Source organism: Cryptomeria japonica, chromosome 3 (assembly GCF_030272615.1).
Source record: "Cryptomeria japonica chromosome 3, Sugi_1.0, whole genome shotgun sequence".
NCBI lineage: Eukaryota > Viridiplantae > Streptophyta > Pinopsida > Cupressales > Cupressaceae > Cryptomeria > Cryptomeria japonica.
Genome location: NC_081407.1, coordinates 152,308,750 through 152,323,950, shown reverse-complemented (window position 1 = coordinate 152,323,950; position 15,201 = coordinate 152,308,750). Strand labels below are relative to the sequence as shown.

The 15,201-nt window shown below is 37.6% G+C and overlaps 1 protein-coding gene across 4 annotated transcripts in view; it reads right to left on the bottom strand.

Moving 5' to 3' along the window:
- LOC131067798 (probable NAD kinase 1) overlaps positions 1-15,201 on the bottom strand; it is a 223,324-nt gene that overhangs the window by 91,312 nt on the left and 116,811 nt on the right. For all 4 annotated transcript variants that reach the window (XM_058002958.2, XM_058002956.2, XM_058002955.2 and 1 more), the window contains 2 exons: positions 7,275-7,385; positions 6,857-6,951 (listed from right to left, as the gene is read on the bottom strand). In XM_058002958.2, the coding sequence (XP_057858941.2) occupies positions 6,857-6,951; positions 7,275-7,385 (206 nt within the window). The remainder of the gene's footprint in view (positions 1-6,856; positions 6,952-7,274; positions 7,386-15,201) is intronic.

The following is a 15,201-nucleotide window of genomic DNA, read 5'->3' as shown; positions in this document are numbered from 1 at the left end:
AAAAAGGAACGAATAGTGATGCTCATCTATCATTATTAAGGGTGAAAATCTATCATACGAAGAATAATAAATACATTAAGAAACATCAATACGACAACACCAGAAAATTGTGGGGTCGACCCCCTAATGTCAAGACTCGGAGCTCACTAAGAGACAAACAATTCGCAAACCGACAGAAAGCAGCAATATTTACAAATCAAATAAAGTCATTGAAATTCACAATGTGGATGTGGCAAAGGCGATTCTATTTGAGATATATTAAGAGAAGAAGTCAAAATCAAAGGCAGCAATGATATGTGAATAAGGAGAGCAGAGACTTTAATATAGAATGGGCTGCAACTATGTTCCATGATTATAATAGCCAGCAGTGGAAGTTAAGTAATAAACAGAAAACAAATAGTACTTAGAAATGGTTATAAAACAAAGTATATACCAATGATTCAAGATAAAATAAATGCAAGGGCAGCGGATATCAAAAGGGGTGGGATTTGAGTCTTAGGAAGGGGCATATCTTTCTAGTTCAGAATGAAGATGTATATATATATAAATTGTAAATAGAGAAGTGGTGGGGTGGTGTGTGAGTAAAAGGAAGACATGTCAAGCACATACATCAATTCAAGTAGAGGGAGAAAAAAAAATATGAAGATAAAGGAGAAGTAAGGGAGTTAAGAAAAAGACACTTGAAGACTTTAATTACTTATTAATTTTAGATTTGGGACCTTCTAGTAAAGAGGAAGTTTACAGTATAGAAGCAGATATCTCAAGTATATAAATCAGAGAGAGCTATCAAGATAAGTTCTATTTTCCCAAAGTAGCCTTATAATTTATAGTTAAATATTATAATATAATATATTCAGTTTTGATAAAATCATACCTATTAATATATTACAACTCTCACTTTAAGTTAGAATTGTTGTCTCGGGACTAAATTATGGTAAATCTCAATGGGGACATTACAGAACTACAACTAACTTTGAGAAGTAACAATAAACCATGTAAAATGTAGAAACATAACATAGAGATTCACCATAGCTTCAATCAAAGTTATGTATTGATTTCAGCAAGTCTTTGCAACAATCTCTAGCTTCCTCCTCCTACTCTACTTCTAACTATCAACTATTAGCTGACTATTGAACTATTAACCTTTACAAATGAGAAGGCAAAGCTTTATATAGAGGTCTCAATTACAATTCAAAGGCCAAGATTTGATTTGAAATCAATGATTGAGATTTAACAATAAAACCCTAATTAGGATTAGTTACAACTAACTCTTCTTCGACCAATGAGATTATTACAACATTTTGGACACGTCTTTTAAATGTAGACCAATTAAAAACGAGGTTAGGTACATTGAACAATATTTGATGTAGTGCCACATGTCACGTGTAGTTGCCCTTCTCGTAGGATGAGTTAGGTTCATTGAACTTGGACACCTTGACTTTGAATTATTTGATTGGTTGAATGTGATTAGGTGCCACTTCAGCTTGCTCTTTGTAGATCATCACAAAGAAGTCTTTCTGTTTCAAGCAATATCTCTTGATACTCAACATTTCCAAGATTTGATGTGATTATGATGGGTCATGTTCCTGAATTGCATCATCTTGGTGATCAAGTTTCTAACCTTGCTTAACTCTTTTGAAACTATCACAATGTCCTTGATCACCTTTCACTTTCAGTTTTGACATTCAAGAATTCTTCTTATGATGAATTTCCACTTTCAACCTTGGAATCTTGAATTTAACTTACTTGTATAATGTTTTCGAGTTGTCGAATATGTTGCAATGTGCATCCTAACATCTCCTTCATTGATTCCCTCGTTGTTGTAATACATTCCATGTGGTTCTCCTCCTTGCAGTATGATCCTTGTCTTGATGTTGTCCATGCATCACCATCATCTTCATCATGTCTTGATCTTGAGGTGTTGATATCACTCCTTTATGATACCTCGAATGTTCTTTGACCTTGACCATGGGATCTTAGATTTCCGAAGGAAACTCAAGATTGTTGTAGTTATTGATGAGTCCTCTTCCATCATAGAGCAAGCTTGCATCATTCAATCCTCCATGTTGCTTTCGCTTAAATGTGTGGATCTTGAATTCTTCCATGTGATTGATTCCTCACGTCTCCATGGATGTTCATCCTTCCTAGCCTTCCATCTTCGCATCAAAACCTAAAAAGAAAACATTATGAATCATGTAAATATAATAATAAAGTACTACTCAATCTTTCACACTCCTAATACATCCTTAATCATGTTTTCAAAAATCCCTTCAAATCTGAAAATGACTTTTCAAACCTGGAAATTCTTTGCAATCAGGCCTGATTCATTGATGTCTGCCTCAAAACCTGGTAAAAAGGTCTTCCAATTTGACCAGAATCAGACCTCACAAAATTGCTCCAATGTCTAACCTGCAATTCGCCCTATAAGCTGACAAAATTCGCTTCAAATTGAAAAGTAATTGATTAAAATTCGTCTTAGTCTAATGTCCCCTTTTCCGCTCTTAGATTGTTTTGGGGACCGTTAGCCTATTCCGGAGACCCGTGAGCTAGTCGAAAGCAAAAATTAGGGTTTCCTACCTCTAGGAGGACGTTTCTGCATTTTCAAAGGCTTGCATGTTGGAATTTGTCAGTTTAGGTTCTGGATTCCTTCTGGGTTTTCAGAAAGCTTCGCAGTGAGGGTACATGCATAGCAAGTTCTGGAGTTTGATTTACTTACTATTTTTAGTAAGTGGAGGCAAAAGCAGTTGAGTTATCTGGGTTTTTCTGGGTTTTTGTGAGCTCTGCGATGGTATAATATGCAAACCAATCTGAGGACCTTTTCAAGACTTACTATTTTTAGTAAGTTTGGCAGCTGCTCAGAATGTGGTAAAAATCACTTTGGAAACACCTACTATTTTTAGCAGTATTATTTCAACTTGGGAAAAAGGAGAAAATAATAATTTTATCCTAAGTCTACTTGGGCGAATTATTTCACCCTCTTGTTGGACACCAAAATACAATGCATCACATTTTGGAAATATTTAGTCGGACTTAAGCTTATGGATTGAATAATTTCGACACCACTATGGAGAAATAAGGGAGTTGAATTAAAAGATAAATTTATTTTACATTTTTGCCTTCACTAGAGTTGGACGCCCACCTTGGGAATGGACTTATGTTTTATTTAAAAAAAATTATTAAGTGATTTTTGGCACCCATTCATGTGATGGAATTTCATTTCATTTTGAAATGAATTTGAAGTGAATTTGGGGGAGATTTGTTCTATAAATACAGGGCATGGGGCTTCATTTTGGTATCTTAGAACACTTTACACCGTTATGCTGTCGAATTGACTCCAGACAATCTTCAAGGGTGAATACCTCCTAGGATTTTTGACAGACTACGAGTATGAGACATCACTCCTAGCTGTGATTGGATAATCTGAATATGTGTGGTTCGATTTGTGTGGGCATTGATTTGTGTGGAAGTTGTAATTGGGGTGATTTCTACCTCAGAAGGGCGAGATTTTCAGTGTGGTGTGGATTTCAGTGTTGCTGGTTTTTGGTGTGGCTGAAGCGAAGATTCGACCATATCTCCCTGCCTGTGCAATCGATTATTTTGGGTAATAGCTCGTTAGAAGCGTATCTGGAGGGCGATCATTCTTCTACCTTGGCGTTTCTTTTGGTGTGCTTGCTGATTTTTGGTTGCAAATCGTATTTCTGCTGCTGGTCGTACCATTTCTGGGCTGCCTTGGGTTGCATGTTGGCTGTTTGTGGTGTTCGCGGTGCAAGTTTGGAGTTCTTGTTGCATCGCCTCAGTTGTAGTTTTCATTGCTTCTGTTTTCATGTCATTTCGAGTTGTTTTGGGTGAGTTATGAGCATAATAGTGAGTTTGGTAGTGGCTGTTTTCTGCGTGTTATGCAAACAGCAGATTGTAATTCCAGTTTAGTATGTTATTTCTTTGTGGGTGGGTTTGAGTTTGTTAATTGTGATAAGTTTGGTGATATTCAGCAGTATTGGACAGCCTAATCTCTCTTTCCTATGCATTGCATCTCTTATTTGTAAGGTTGAATAGTAGTACTATCAATCATTTCTGGACTGTAAAGCATACCCCGCTGAAAAGTGGAAGAGGCTGGCTTGGTTACTTTCAGCATTATTGAGATTATCTTTCCTAACCTTAACGGGTGCATTGTAGTGTGTGTTGTATTTAAAAATCAAAAAAATTAAGGGGGATATTACACTCAAATCTGCTGATTATCTTCGCTCAAGTCTGCTCTTCCATTGTTCGCCTTGATTCAAAATGTATTTGGTGTTTGAATGAAGGATTGGATCCTCTTTTATATCATTCCTCACCCTTGAAGTTGCATTTCTAAACAATAAAGCCGACTTGAACACTTGATGGTTGAATTGAATTTTATTTAGGTCAGCTAGCATTAGTATCATTCATTTTGCACTTTAAACTTTGCATTTCCTCCCCAAAGAGGAACGACTTAGGCCTCTTTTCCCTTGAGCGGGTTTTGGGGGATCAAATGAACAAGGCAAGGCACATTTGAGGTGTCCTCAAGGACAAGTTTAGGTGCTGATTCATGTTTGGTCAGAGTTTGGTACCCAGTCTTTTAGATCGAAGTCTCTACCATCCATAATATGGGGACCCTCATTCAATATTTTCATCATTCTGTTGCTAGGGTATACGACCAGGAAGAAGCCATTTGGGAGGGTTTTCAATTTGACTAATTTATGCTAGTTTTCATCATGCCATCTCCAAACTCTAGGAAACGTTGGCCAATCCCTAGTCCACTCAATGAAGAATGAATTCTCATCAAGCTCATTTATCATCTTTTCCAAGCCGTCCACCTCTAGAAAAACCTGCAATGCATTGATTTGGTACTCTTGGTCCAATAGGGACACGATTTGCACCCATTGCTCTCAGATCTATTGAAGGATACAAGTCTCCATTATAGTTCCATCACTCTCCATATTATGTTGCCCTCCATTCCTAAAATCTTGATGCCTAAAATGATCCTTATCATATCTCCTTTCAAAGGGCCATGACCTAGGGTTTTTTGTGGTTCTCCTTGAGCCAAAACTTTGTTGGGTTGTCGGATAACTACCTTTTCTAGTATATTCCCAACCCCAATGCAATCATGTCTAACATCTACCATTTTGATTGTGTGCTCCCTACACTTCCAAGACCCATCTCGCCTCTCAGACTTGATTCTACCATGCCTACCTTCCTGTCACACCCACTCCATTTCTGCAAGGAATGAGATTTTAATATTTTTTTGTATTATTGTTATTATATGTTTATGGAGTGATATTTATTTGTTTTATATATTTTTGTTGCTTTGTATTATTGGCATTTATTTAAATTGATATACTTATAGAATTTATATCTCATCTTAAATATTTATAGATATTATATGTATATAATTTGAATTTTATAACATATACATACAATATTTTATTATCCCAATATAAATATATTAATATTTATTTTGAGATCTAATAGTCAAGTTCAGTCATCATTTTTTTATATGTTATGCCTTTTCAATTTTTTAATATTCAAATAGTTTTCTAGTGTCCCTTTCCCCCTTTTTGTTTTATTTTTTGGCCATTCTTATATGGTTTGCATTTAATCTTATTTCCTTTTTTGGGCAATTTTTCTTCCCTCCTAGATTCTAGAATCCCCCCCGCCTCTATTTAATCTCATCATTCTGCAGGTATCCTCTCATTTCTGCTCTCTAGCTATTTCATCCTGATGATGGATCATGAAATATGATCCAAAATGTTGATGATGAAAAATCGCACATAATTTAATCAATAAGTTTAACAAATCTAACATTATGGACTGTGGAAACTACATGACACTAATAATTGAGAGAGTTTATGCAGACAGCAATGTAATTACTATAATGTAGAAAGATTTAAAAAATATAAACTAGTTTAGGAGTGTTGTCAACCTATTGGAAATTTGCAATCTCCATTCATTTGCATCGCTTTTAAATTTAAAAATCAATATTTTGATAGAATGGCTATTTCATTTTTTGCCATACATCTCCATAATTGCGTACAAACAGCAGCTGATAATGCATAGAATGAACATGTCACTTTTAGTTGGACAACCAACTTGTTTAGCAGAGCACTTATTTGACAGCAAGGTTGTGGCGTGCTTCAAGTCTTTGTGCTTTAATATTGCTGTAGCATAGAATCCATCTATTAAATAAAATAATAAGAAGTTAGAACAGTAATACATGCAGCCTACTCTTGAATAAATTTCCAAACTTCCATGATAAAAATATTGATATTTGCATTGCATCCATCATTGCATTGTCAAGGATATGCTACCAGTCATTTCACTTCCAACAATCTCTGTTGGCCTTGAACGTCAAGGAGGTCATCTCATCTATTTCTAGGGAGGCACTATTTTGCCTCCAATGATTACTAGACAACGGCCCAGAAACCTAACCATGTTTTAGATGATCTTCTCAGAGAAGTCCTTCATCGTTGATTCTAAAGACACCTCTGCTATTGAAGACTATAGAAGGGTTCCCTTCTTCCTCTTCTAGCTATACACGTTGTACCTGAAATCTACTTTCCTTCCTAGTGTTTCTTTTGCTAATCCTTATCTTTTTGGTTTTCTATTTAGATTTATAGGAACAATTGTACAATGCCTCATGAACAACCACTGTAATCAAAATCCTTTTTTGTCTGTCTTTTGAGTCCCATTCACCTATTTTTCTCACTTTTGAGGACTCAGAATTTTCTTGATGACTGTCTTCTACCGAGTCCATCATCATATATCAAATGATTAATTAATTTCTTTTAAACTCACACTGGATTTGTGATGCTTCATTTAAAATAGAATTCAATTTACTAACCTGATCATTTCGGCACATAACACTCGCACAGAATTTGAGTTTGGCTTTGTCAAGATGACCACAGACTGTGGAGGTGAGTCCCACTTCAGCATGATCTAATGATCCATATCATGCCAATCAAAAATAAAAATGTTACATTAATATTTCACGCAATGAAACAGAAATCCCATAAAAAGTAGAACTAATTGTACACATATGCTTAACCTAAATTAGAAAAACTTTTACAGAACTCTTAAGTCAAATTCTCATGGTTATTGGAGAAAACTTAATAGTTCGCAAATCATCAATAACAAATTATAAATTAATAAGCAGCCTATATATAGTTCATAAATGCGTTTCTTATAGTTCCCAATTGTCAACAGTAATTCACAACTAAATATGTAAAAATTTAAGTTTGTCCAATGTTATACTCTCTTACCTGTTTATGGCTCCGAGCTGCAGTAGTAATGTTACCACTCTCAAAGGAGACCACGTCATGTTTATGTTTGTTATTTTCACCATTGGAGCCCCATGCAAGAGTGAAAGATGCCTGAACAGAAATAAAAGGTTCCTCACTCCACCTATGGATCCATTAAATGTCCCTGTAAATACGTTTCATAGAAAAGCTACAAAGCTTGAATCTCTTGTAAAAACAGAATCCTATAATTTCATTTTAATGGAACTTTTCAAATTGCGATTTAGACTTTAACAACAGTATATGGATGATATGCGTCCACCAAAAAGAATCTTGAGTTTGGAAACCTAAGTGATTAAACGTGTGGTGTACAAGTATCAGGTCTTTATTGCCAACACAGAATGCAAACTATAGAACAGAAGAATAATTAATAGAACTTTACCACCTAAGTAAATATTCTGATCAATAATATCAATAAACATTAGATCTCCAAGCATGGAAAAACCATATTTTATTCAAAGTAGAAGGTATAACTTTCATCCAAGAAGTGTGCTTGATTCCAGGCCTGTATAGGAATCCAAGATGAAACAGCAACACAAAATCTGAAATCTCTAATGAATTTTTCCATACATGAATTTTGAATTGAAAGAAGATTCCAGATTCCATGCTGATACCACTGCGTATTATCACTTGGCACAAGGACAAAATTGAACTAAAGGTTTTAGTAAATGTTGGAAACTATCAACAAAAATGGGTCACTTATTTGGATGTAAGGCAGGCAAGATCCTGTGGTATCATTAAAGATAAAGTAATTTGAATGTTACTTTGGGAACAAATAACTGATAAGTAATAATCTGATTAAAGCTTATAAAGATATCAGAGTGAAAGAATGACTCTGTGTAACTATTTCCCTTGAACTGGAGAGATGAATCATTGATGCCCCCTTTTCACCCTTTGACTTTCCAAATGCCATATTTTATCAAAGACATTACCTTAAGCATTAAATTCCATGCCTCATGTAATTTCTCCAACTTGGGCGCATACGAGACCAGTGAGAAGATTTGTCCACTTCATTGCCTTAGTCAAATCTTTGCCTCCTTTCTATTGATGGTGAAAGCTTGCACTTTCGGTCAACGCAGAATAGAATGCTAAGTGTATCCTATCCTCTCTTGAATAAGGAAATCCCTAATGCTGTTTGAACTGATCATAAGGGATAACCTCAAGGTTCCAACTGTCAGGTCTTGACTTGCTCAGCATAACTCAGTGTTAATGTGATTTGCTAGTAAACACGAAGAGACTTATGCATTTGACAAGATGGCTTGCATCTGATATGGCTATCTGGTGATGCTTTACTTCTCCAACTGGGTGAAATAAATAGCAAAGGGATAGGGTTTCGAGATCCTAAGGACGATGATAGTAACGGTTGTTCCTGCAGGTAGACAAATTTCGAATAAAACTAGTTCCTACTTAGCCAGAGATAAACTCACAACTCCATAGGAATAGTGGAAGCTCCAAGGGGAAGTAAAATATTTTCAGACCACGAACATTCCTTTGGATACCCAATTCTGGCGCAATCCAAAACGAACACTCACAGTTGAACTTAGAGCAACAATAGGCAAAAACTAACACGCATAGAGACCTACAGTCAACAAGCGTCCAATGGCATGAACCTAAAATCAAATCAAATACCCTCACACTCCACCATTAAAATCCCTGAACTGTGCTAACTAGATGAAAAGAAACGATGCAAACAAGTTAGAGTAAATGGCAAAAACACCATTCTTCAATGCTTTATTCATTTGTTTTAACTACTATTACAATAATTTCTATCCAACAATCCTACTTTATTCTACTTCTATTTCTAACTACTGCTACTTCTAAACCACTAGCCCTAAAATCTAATCTTCTAGCCATTTACAATGACAGAGGCACTAGCCTTTTATAGGTTTTACATCCTAAATCAATGACCAGGACTCCATCCATCCAATGGCTCTGATTTGCCTTCTAGAAGTTCTAACAGCTTTTTGGTTAATGATCTCAACAAACATCAATCACCCTTTCAGCTACCTTCAACTATTTTCAATTAATCCCACTAGAAGACAAAATTTCAAAAGGCTCAAGACACAAAAAGGTGAATTTGGTAGCTAGGAAATAACTAATTTGTGGCCCCCTTTTGAATTGCATTAAACCAGGCCCACAAGTAGTCATCTTACAATAAAGTAACTGCTTTTACAATAAATTTAATTTTTGTTATATCCAGCTGTTCTTTTTCTGTTTTTGCATGTCTTGGCTTCCAACTTGTTGCCATGCTGATGATGGTAGGGCTCTATTGACGTGTTTTTATGCACATGCGAACACAGAATAAAATACCTAAAGGGTACCTTATCCTCTCTTGAATAAAGCCTCTAAATGCTGAAGATATCGCGAAAAGGATGAATCAGGGAGACTTCAAGGTTCTTTGCTGTAGGATCTCTACGTGTGGATAAGCTCTCTGTGGTATGATGTGATTTGCTGGAATCACAAGGGGACTTACACTTGATGACCTAAACGTCTGATTTGCTTTGAATATTGCTGGAACACAGGATTTTACCGGCTTAGATTTGAAAAAAAGGAAAAAGGACGAGGGCGAAGGATCTAACTCTGATACTAAGAATGTAGGAGCAATGATTGATCTTTGATGAAATTCTAACTAAATCTTGTTTTGACATCACAGGACCATCTCCACAAGGTTAGTGCGATCTTCGAAGGAAAGCTTTATGATGTTCAAATCATCACTACAAGCATAGACACCATCAAGTTGATGCATATCAATGAAGAAGCGACAATTGAAGTTAAGCTTAAGCTGAATGATTCCAGTTGACTACACAAGGCAAGTCTGCAATCAACAAACTGCTAGTAGTATGGATATACGAATTTCACCATCAATCAAACACATTTCTTCCACTCATCTAATAACATGAAATCAAATATGAGAAGTATAGAGACCATGCAAATTGTCGAATCGACCCATAAATTTCACCTTTTCTTCAATGAAGTTTCACAAGTCTTTTACAACAACATCTTGGCAACAATCTTTGCCTTCTCCCTCTACTCTACTCTAATTGTTATTCTATCAACTAACTAATTCACTATTCTAACTATTCTCTATTCACTAACTCCTTTCTATTAGCCTTTACAAATGAAGAGTCGGGGCTTATATAGTGCCCATAATACAATTCGATGGCTAAGATCAATTTGAGATCAATGGCCAAGATTCAATAATGAAAACCCTAATTAGGGTTTGTTACAACCATTACATAACATTTAATGCTTGACCAATGATAAAATTACATCTTTAGGACACATGTCTTCTCTGGAAAAATCGACCAATGGATAGCTGGGGTAGGTACATCGAAGTTTGTGCCACCTTCCATGAGTTAGGTACATTGAATCTGGACATGCTGAGGTGGACCACACCGACTGGAGAAGTGATGACTGGGATGCCACCTTGTCTGACACTTGGTTTATGCCAATTTGATGTTGTTGAGAAGCTAGCTTTAATTAACTCTTCTAAAACTATCTCCTTCTTCAACGAACCCTTTCTCTAGCTCCTTTTGCCTTTAATGTGCAGGATGATTGATGTACCTCGCCTTGGGATGCTGGATTGGAAGAGGCTATTCTTGATGATGCTTGATCGAAGAAGGTCGTCATTGTCGGTGCTAGACTGGAGGAGGTCGCCCTTATCCTTGCTTGATCTTCTTTGATGAGAACCTGCCGACTTGTAGATCCTCCGGGCTTTGGAGTCACCATCTTGATACCTACACAACATTTCAAAATTAGTTATATATCTTGAAGTCTAGAAATTAAACTTAAAAGGAAGATTTAAGATTTTAATTAGGAAACTTCATGATAAATCTTGAGTTATCATTTCCTAATTAACCATGCAATACTTAGATTTTTCCAAAACAAATGTGTCTAAAAATCAAACCTTGAACAAGGGTGTCAAGATGATTTTGCCATACCTCCTCTTGAGAATTAAACTCTAAGACTTGTGAAAAATGATGTAAGAAAAAGTGGATTTCACTAGGCAAAGTCTAGATTAAAGTTCTCCTTTAGATGAATTGCGCCTCCCTTAACCTTCCAAAAGGGTTCCACCTTCCACTAACTTCTTCAAAATCTGGGAATTCGTCTTCAATCCTCTGGATTTCGCTCCTCCAATTTGCACTTCAACTTTGCACTTGAAAAAGGATGAATGAATGATTTGAAATATGAAACAAACCCCTCCAATATATAGAGCGCTCACCTCTCTTCTCTCCAAGGCCGACTTGCCAAAAGGGAAATGAAAATGAAATAAAATCCTTCTCAAAAGAAGGCCGACTTGCTTGTAAAAGCAAATAAATGTATTTGAGTGCTCAACTTGTAAATTTTTAATTTATTTAAATTAATTTTAATACCTCTAAGGTGCTTATTTTGATTATTTCAAGGTACAAAATTAATTTATTAAATTAAAATGCCTTTAATTTAATGTGAATTTGATTTAATCTTTCCAAAGGCTTCGAAGTGAGCAATTTTGAGGATTTTAAGGAATATCAACGCTCAATAATGTAAAAATGAAGGATATCACCAATTTCGCCCTAGACCTTCAGTGAAGGTCAGGAGCGATTTTTCAATCTTGCTCTTAATCCTTCATCTTTTGGATTCCAAATTGCTTCCAAGACATAAAATATCATCTCTTCTTCCTATCCACACAAGATTTGGTCACAATTCCTCAAACAAAGGAGAGGATCCTGAAAAATCGCTATGGGCCCTCTCTGAGGGTCAGGAGCGACTTTTTGATTTTAAGCTTGATTATCCACCATTTTTCATTGAAACTTCATTCATCACTTGGTCAGGAGCGATTTTTTGCTGTGGGCCTTCAGTGAGGGTCAGGAGCGATTTTTCATTTTCTGACCAAAATCATCAAGTTTCAAAGGCAAAATAATATTCATCATGCTTTTGGAGGTTTCTTCTCCTTATCCTAACCTTGCCTTAGCACCATTTTGAAGAAAACATGCATTTTTTTGAAAATCTCGCTGTGGGCCTTCAATGAGGGTCAGGAGCGACTTTTTGGTTTTGGGCAAATTCCTTTATCTTTTAATCTTCAAACCACCTCCAAGGCATAACACATCACGTTCTCCTCCTGTCCAAGCAAGTTTTTATCTCAATTCTTCAAACCAAGGAGAGAATCCTGGAAAATCACTATGGGCCCTCTCTGAGGGTCCGGAGCGATTTTTGTAATTGCCTTCAAAATTTTGATTCTCAACGATTTCTTTTCACTTCAAGGCTTTTCAAACATCGTTTCAAACCCATGCCTAACCTTAGCCTTCCTCAAACTTGGATGAAAAATTCCCATTTTAGGTTTCTCGCTGTGGGCCCTCTCTGAGGGTCCGGAGTGATTTTTCCCTGTGGGCCTTCAGTGAGGGTCAGGAGCGATTTTTTCATTTTGGGTTGATTTCTTCTTGTGGTGATCCTCCAAATTATATTCAACGGATAGAACATGCTTTCCTTCATCCCTTCCAATCATAAAATCACTTTGATCTTGCAAGAATAATGCATATTTGAAAATCTCGCTGTGGACCCTCTCTGAGGGTCAGGAGCGATTTTTGCTACCTGGACCAAAATGTTTCACTTTTCATCTAAAAATCACTTTGCCAAGGGAGATATCGTCTTGTTCTTTGCTATGAATAAAAATTCATGTCCAAGAAAGGTCCAAAAATGTGCACACAAAGAAAATCGCTCTGGACCCTCTCTGAGGGTCAGGAGCGATTTTACCTTTCCTGGGCAAAACTCCTTCAATTTATCATCTTTGATCAAGTCTGGATACTTCATTATGCTCATTCTATCCTTCATCATGCTCTTGACCTCTCAAAGTCGACCAAATAAGGCTAGCAATGACCCTTATAAGATTTCTCGTTGTGGGCCCTCTCTGAGGGTCAGGGGCGATTTTTTTGTTTCCAACAAAGTCCATCATTTCTAGTCAAAACTTCTTCAGGTGGGTGGAGAAAGTCATTTATTTTCCATTTATGATCAAAACTTAGTCTCTTTTCATTGCAAAATGAAGGAAATCAAAATCTCGCTGTGGGCCCTCTCTGAGGGTCAGGAGCGATTTTTCGCTGTGGGCCTTCTCTGAGGGTCAGGAGCGAAATTTGACTTTTTGAACTCTCTGTTAGGATAATTTTATGGAATATAACATTTAAGTATAAGTTTCTTATACTTTAAGTTATATTCCATATATACTTTTAGGATGTTTGAGAGTGGTTTCAGACCTCCAAGAGCTATATTGCAAAATCTAATTTTTGGAGGATTTTCAGTTTTCCAGACTTAGTCAAATTTCAGGATCAGGACATCACTCAAGCAGGACCTGCTATCCAAGTGATCCCCTTGGCGACACTCAAAATGCAAAGGCTGTTGCCGGGAATAATCATTATGTTATGTTGTTATATTATGTTTATGTTGTCGTCGGTAATAATGAGTTACAGCGGTCAGTTAGTTGGCCGACGGGTAGGTAGTTGGAGTTGCGACGGTTGTGTCACACCCCTTCGAGTATTATATATTGTGTACCTTTTCTTCGAAGTCGGATCATGATAGTCGTGTCAAATGTAATGTTATAAGCACTTGATGTACATGGACTGTTGAATTAATATAGAGACTGGTTATTTAATGTATTTCCATTATGTTCTGTGCATTTACTTTCTGCATTTCATACTTGACCAAGTGGGTGGAAGCAAGGGCTCTCCAGGATAATTCGGCAGTAAGCACAGCGAAATTTATTTATGAACAAATCATTACGCGATATGGTATACCTATTCAGTTGACCAGTGACCGAGGAGGCCACTTCGTGAACCATGTCATACGGCGGTTGACATCAGACTTCAAGATTTTTCACTCATTATCAAGCCCGTACTACCCACGTGCCAATGGCCAGGCGGAGGCCACAAATAAAATAATAATGTCGGTGATATATAAGTCTTGCGGAGTGGAGAAGGATGACTAGGAGGAGCGCCTACCGTCAGTACTTTGGGCATACCGAACAACTTACAAGGTAACTACTGGACAGACTCCCTTCCAGCTAATGTATGGACAAGAAGCCGTGGTGCCAGTTGAATTCATGGTGCCGAGTCTACGGATTGCCATCGATAATCGCCTTGGCGACATGGAAAGCCTGAGGGAGAGGCTGTACGCTTTAAACAAATTGGACGAACGAAGGATGATGGCTCAGTGGGCAACAGAAACAGCCCAGCAAAGATGGAAGATGTGCCACGACAAGCATCTCCGGCGAATGAATTTTACTCCCGGACAGCTGGTGTTAAAATTCAACAAGAAGAACGAAATTAAACCTGGGAAATTCAAAGTCCGATGGTTAGGGCCCTTCCAGATACGTGAGGTCAATACGAACGGGGCAATAAAGTTGTGGACGCTGGACAGGAAGGAGATACCAAACGCAGTCAACGGGTCGAAATTAAAGATCTATCACGAACAGAGGGAACCGGGACCCTCCAGTCAATCAGCCCGCTAAAAAAAATTTTTAAAAAATGAAAAAATTTGAAAAAAAACTGTACAGTCGTATGACAGCGACCGTACGGTCAAAAAAAAGGGACGGACTTACGGTGGTAACACCGACGGTGACCACCGTGCGGTGTGCCACCACCGACGGCGACCACCGTGCGGTGGTAACACCGACGGTGACCACCGTGCGATGTGCCACCACCGACGGCGACCACCGTGCGGTGGTAACACCGACGATGACCACCGTGCGGTGGACCACCGGCGGTGGTAACACCGTACGGTGGACACCAGCGGTGGCACCCGCAACTACAAAGCCGCACAGCACGCAGTCCGCAGCCGCACAACTCACCCGCCCGCACACTCACGCGCTGAACAGCCCGCAGCCGCACAGCCATGCAACCGCACAAACACACACGCAGTCGCTTCG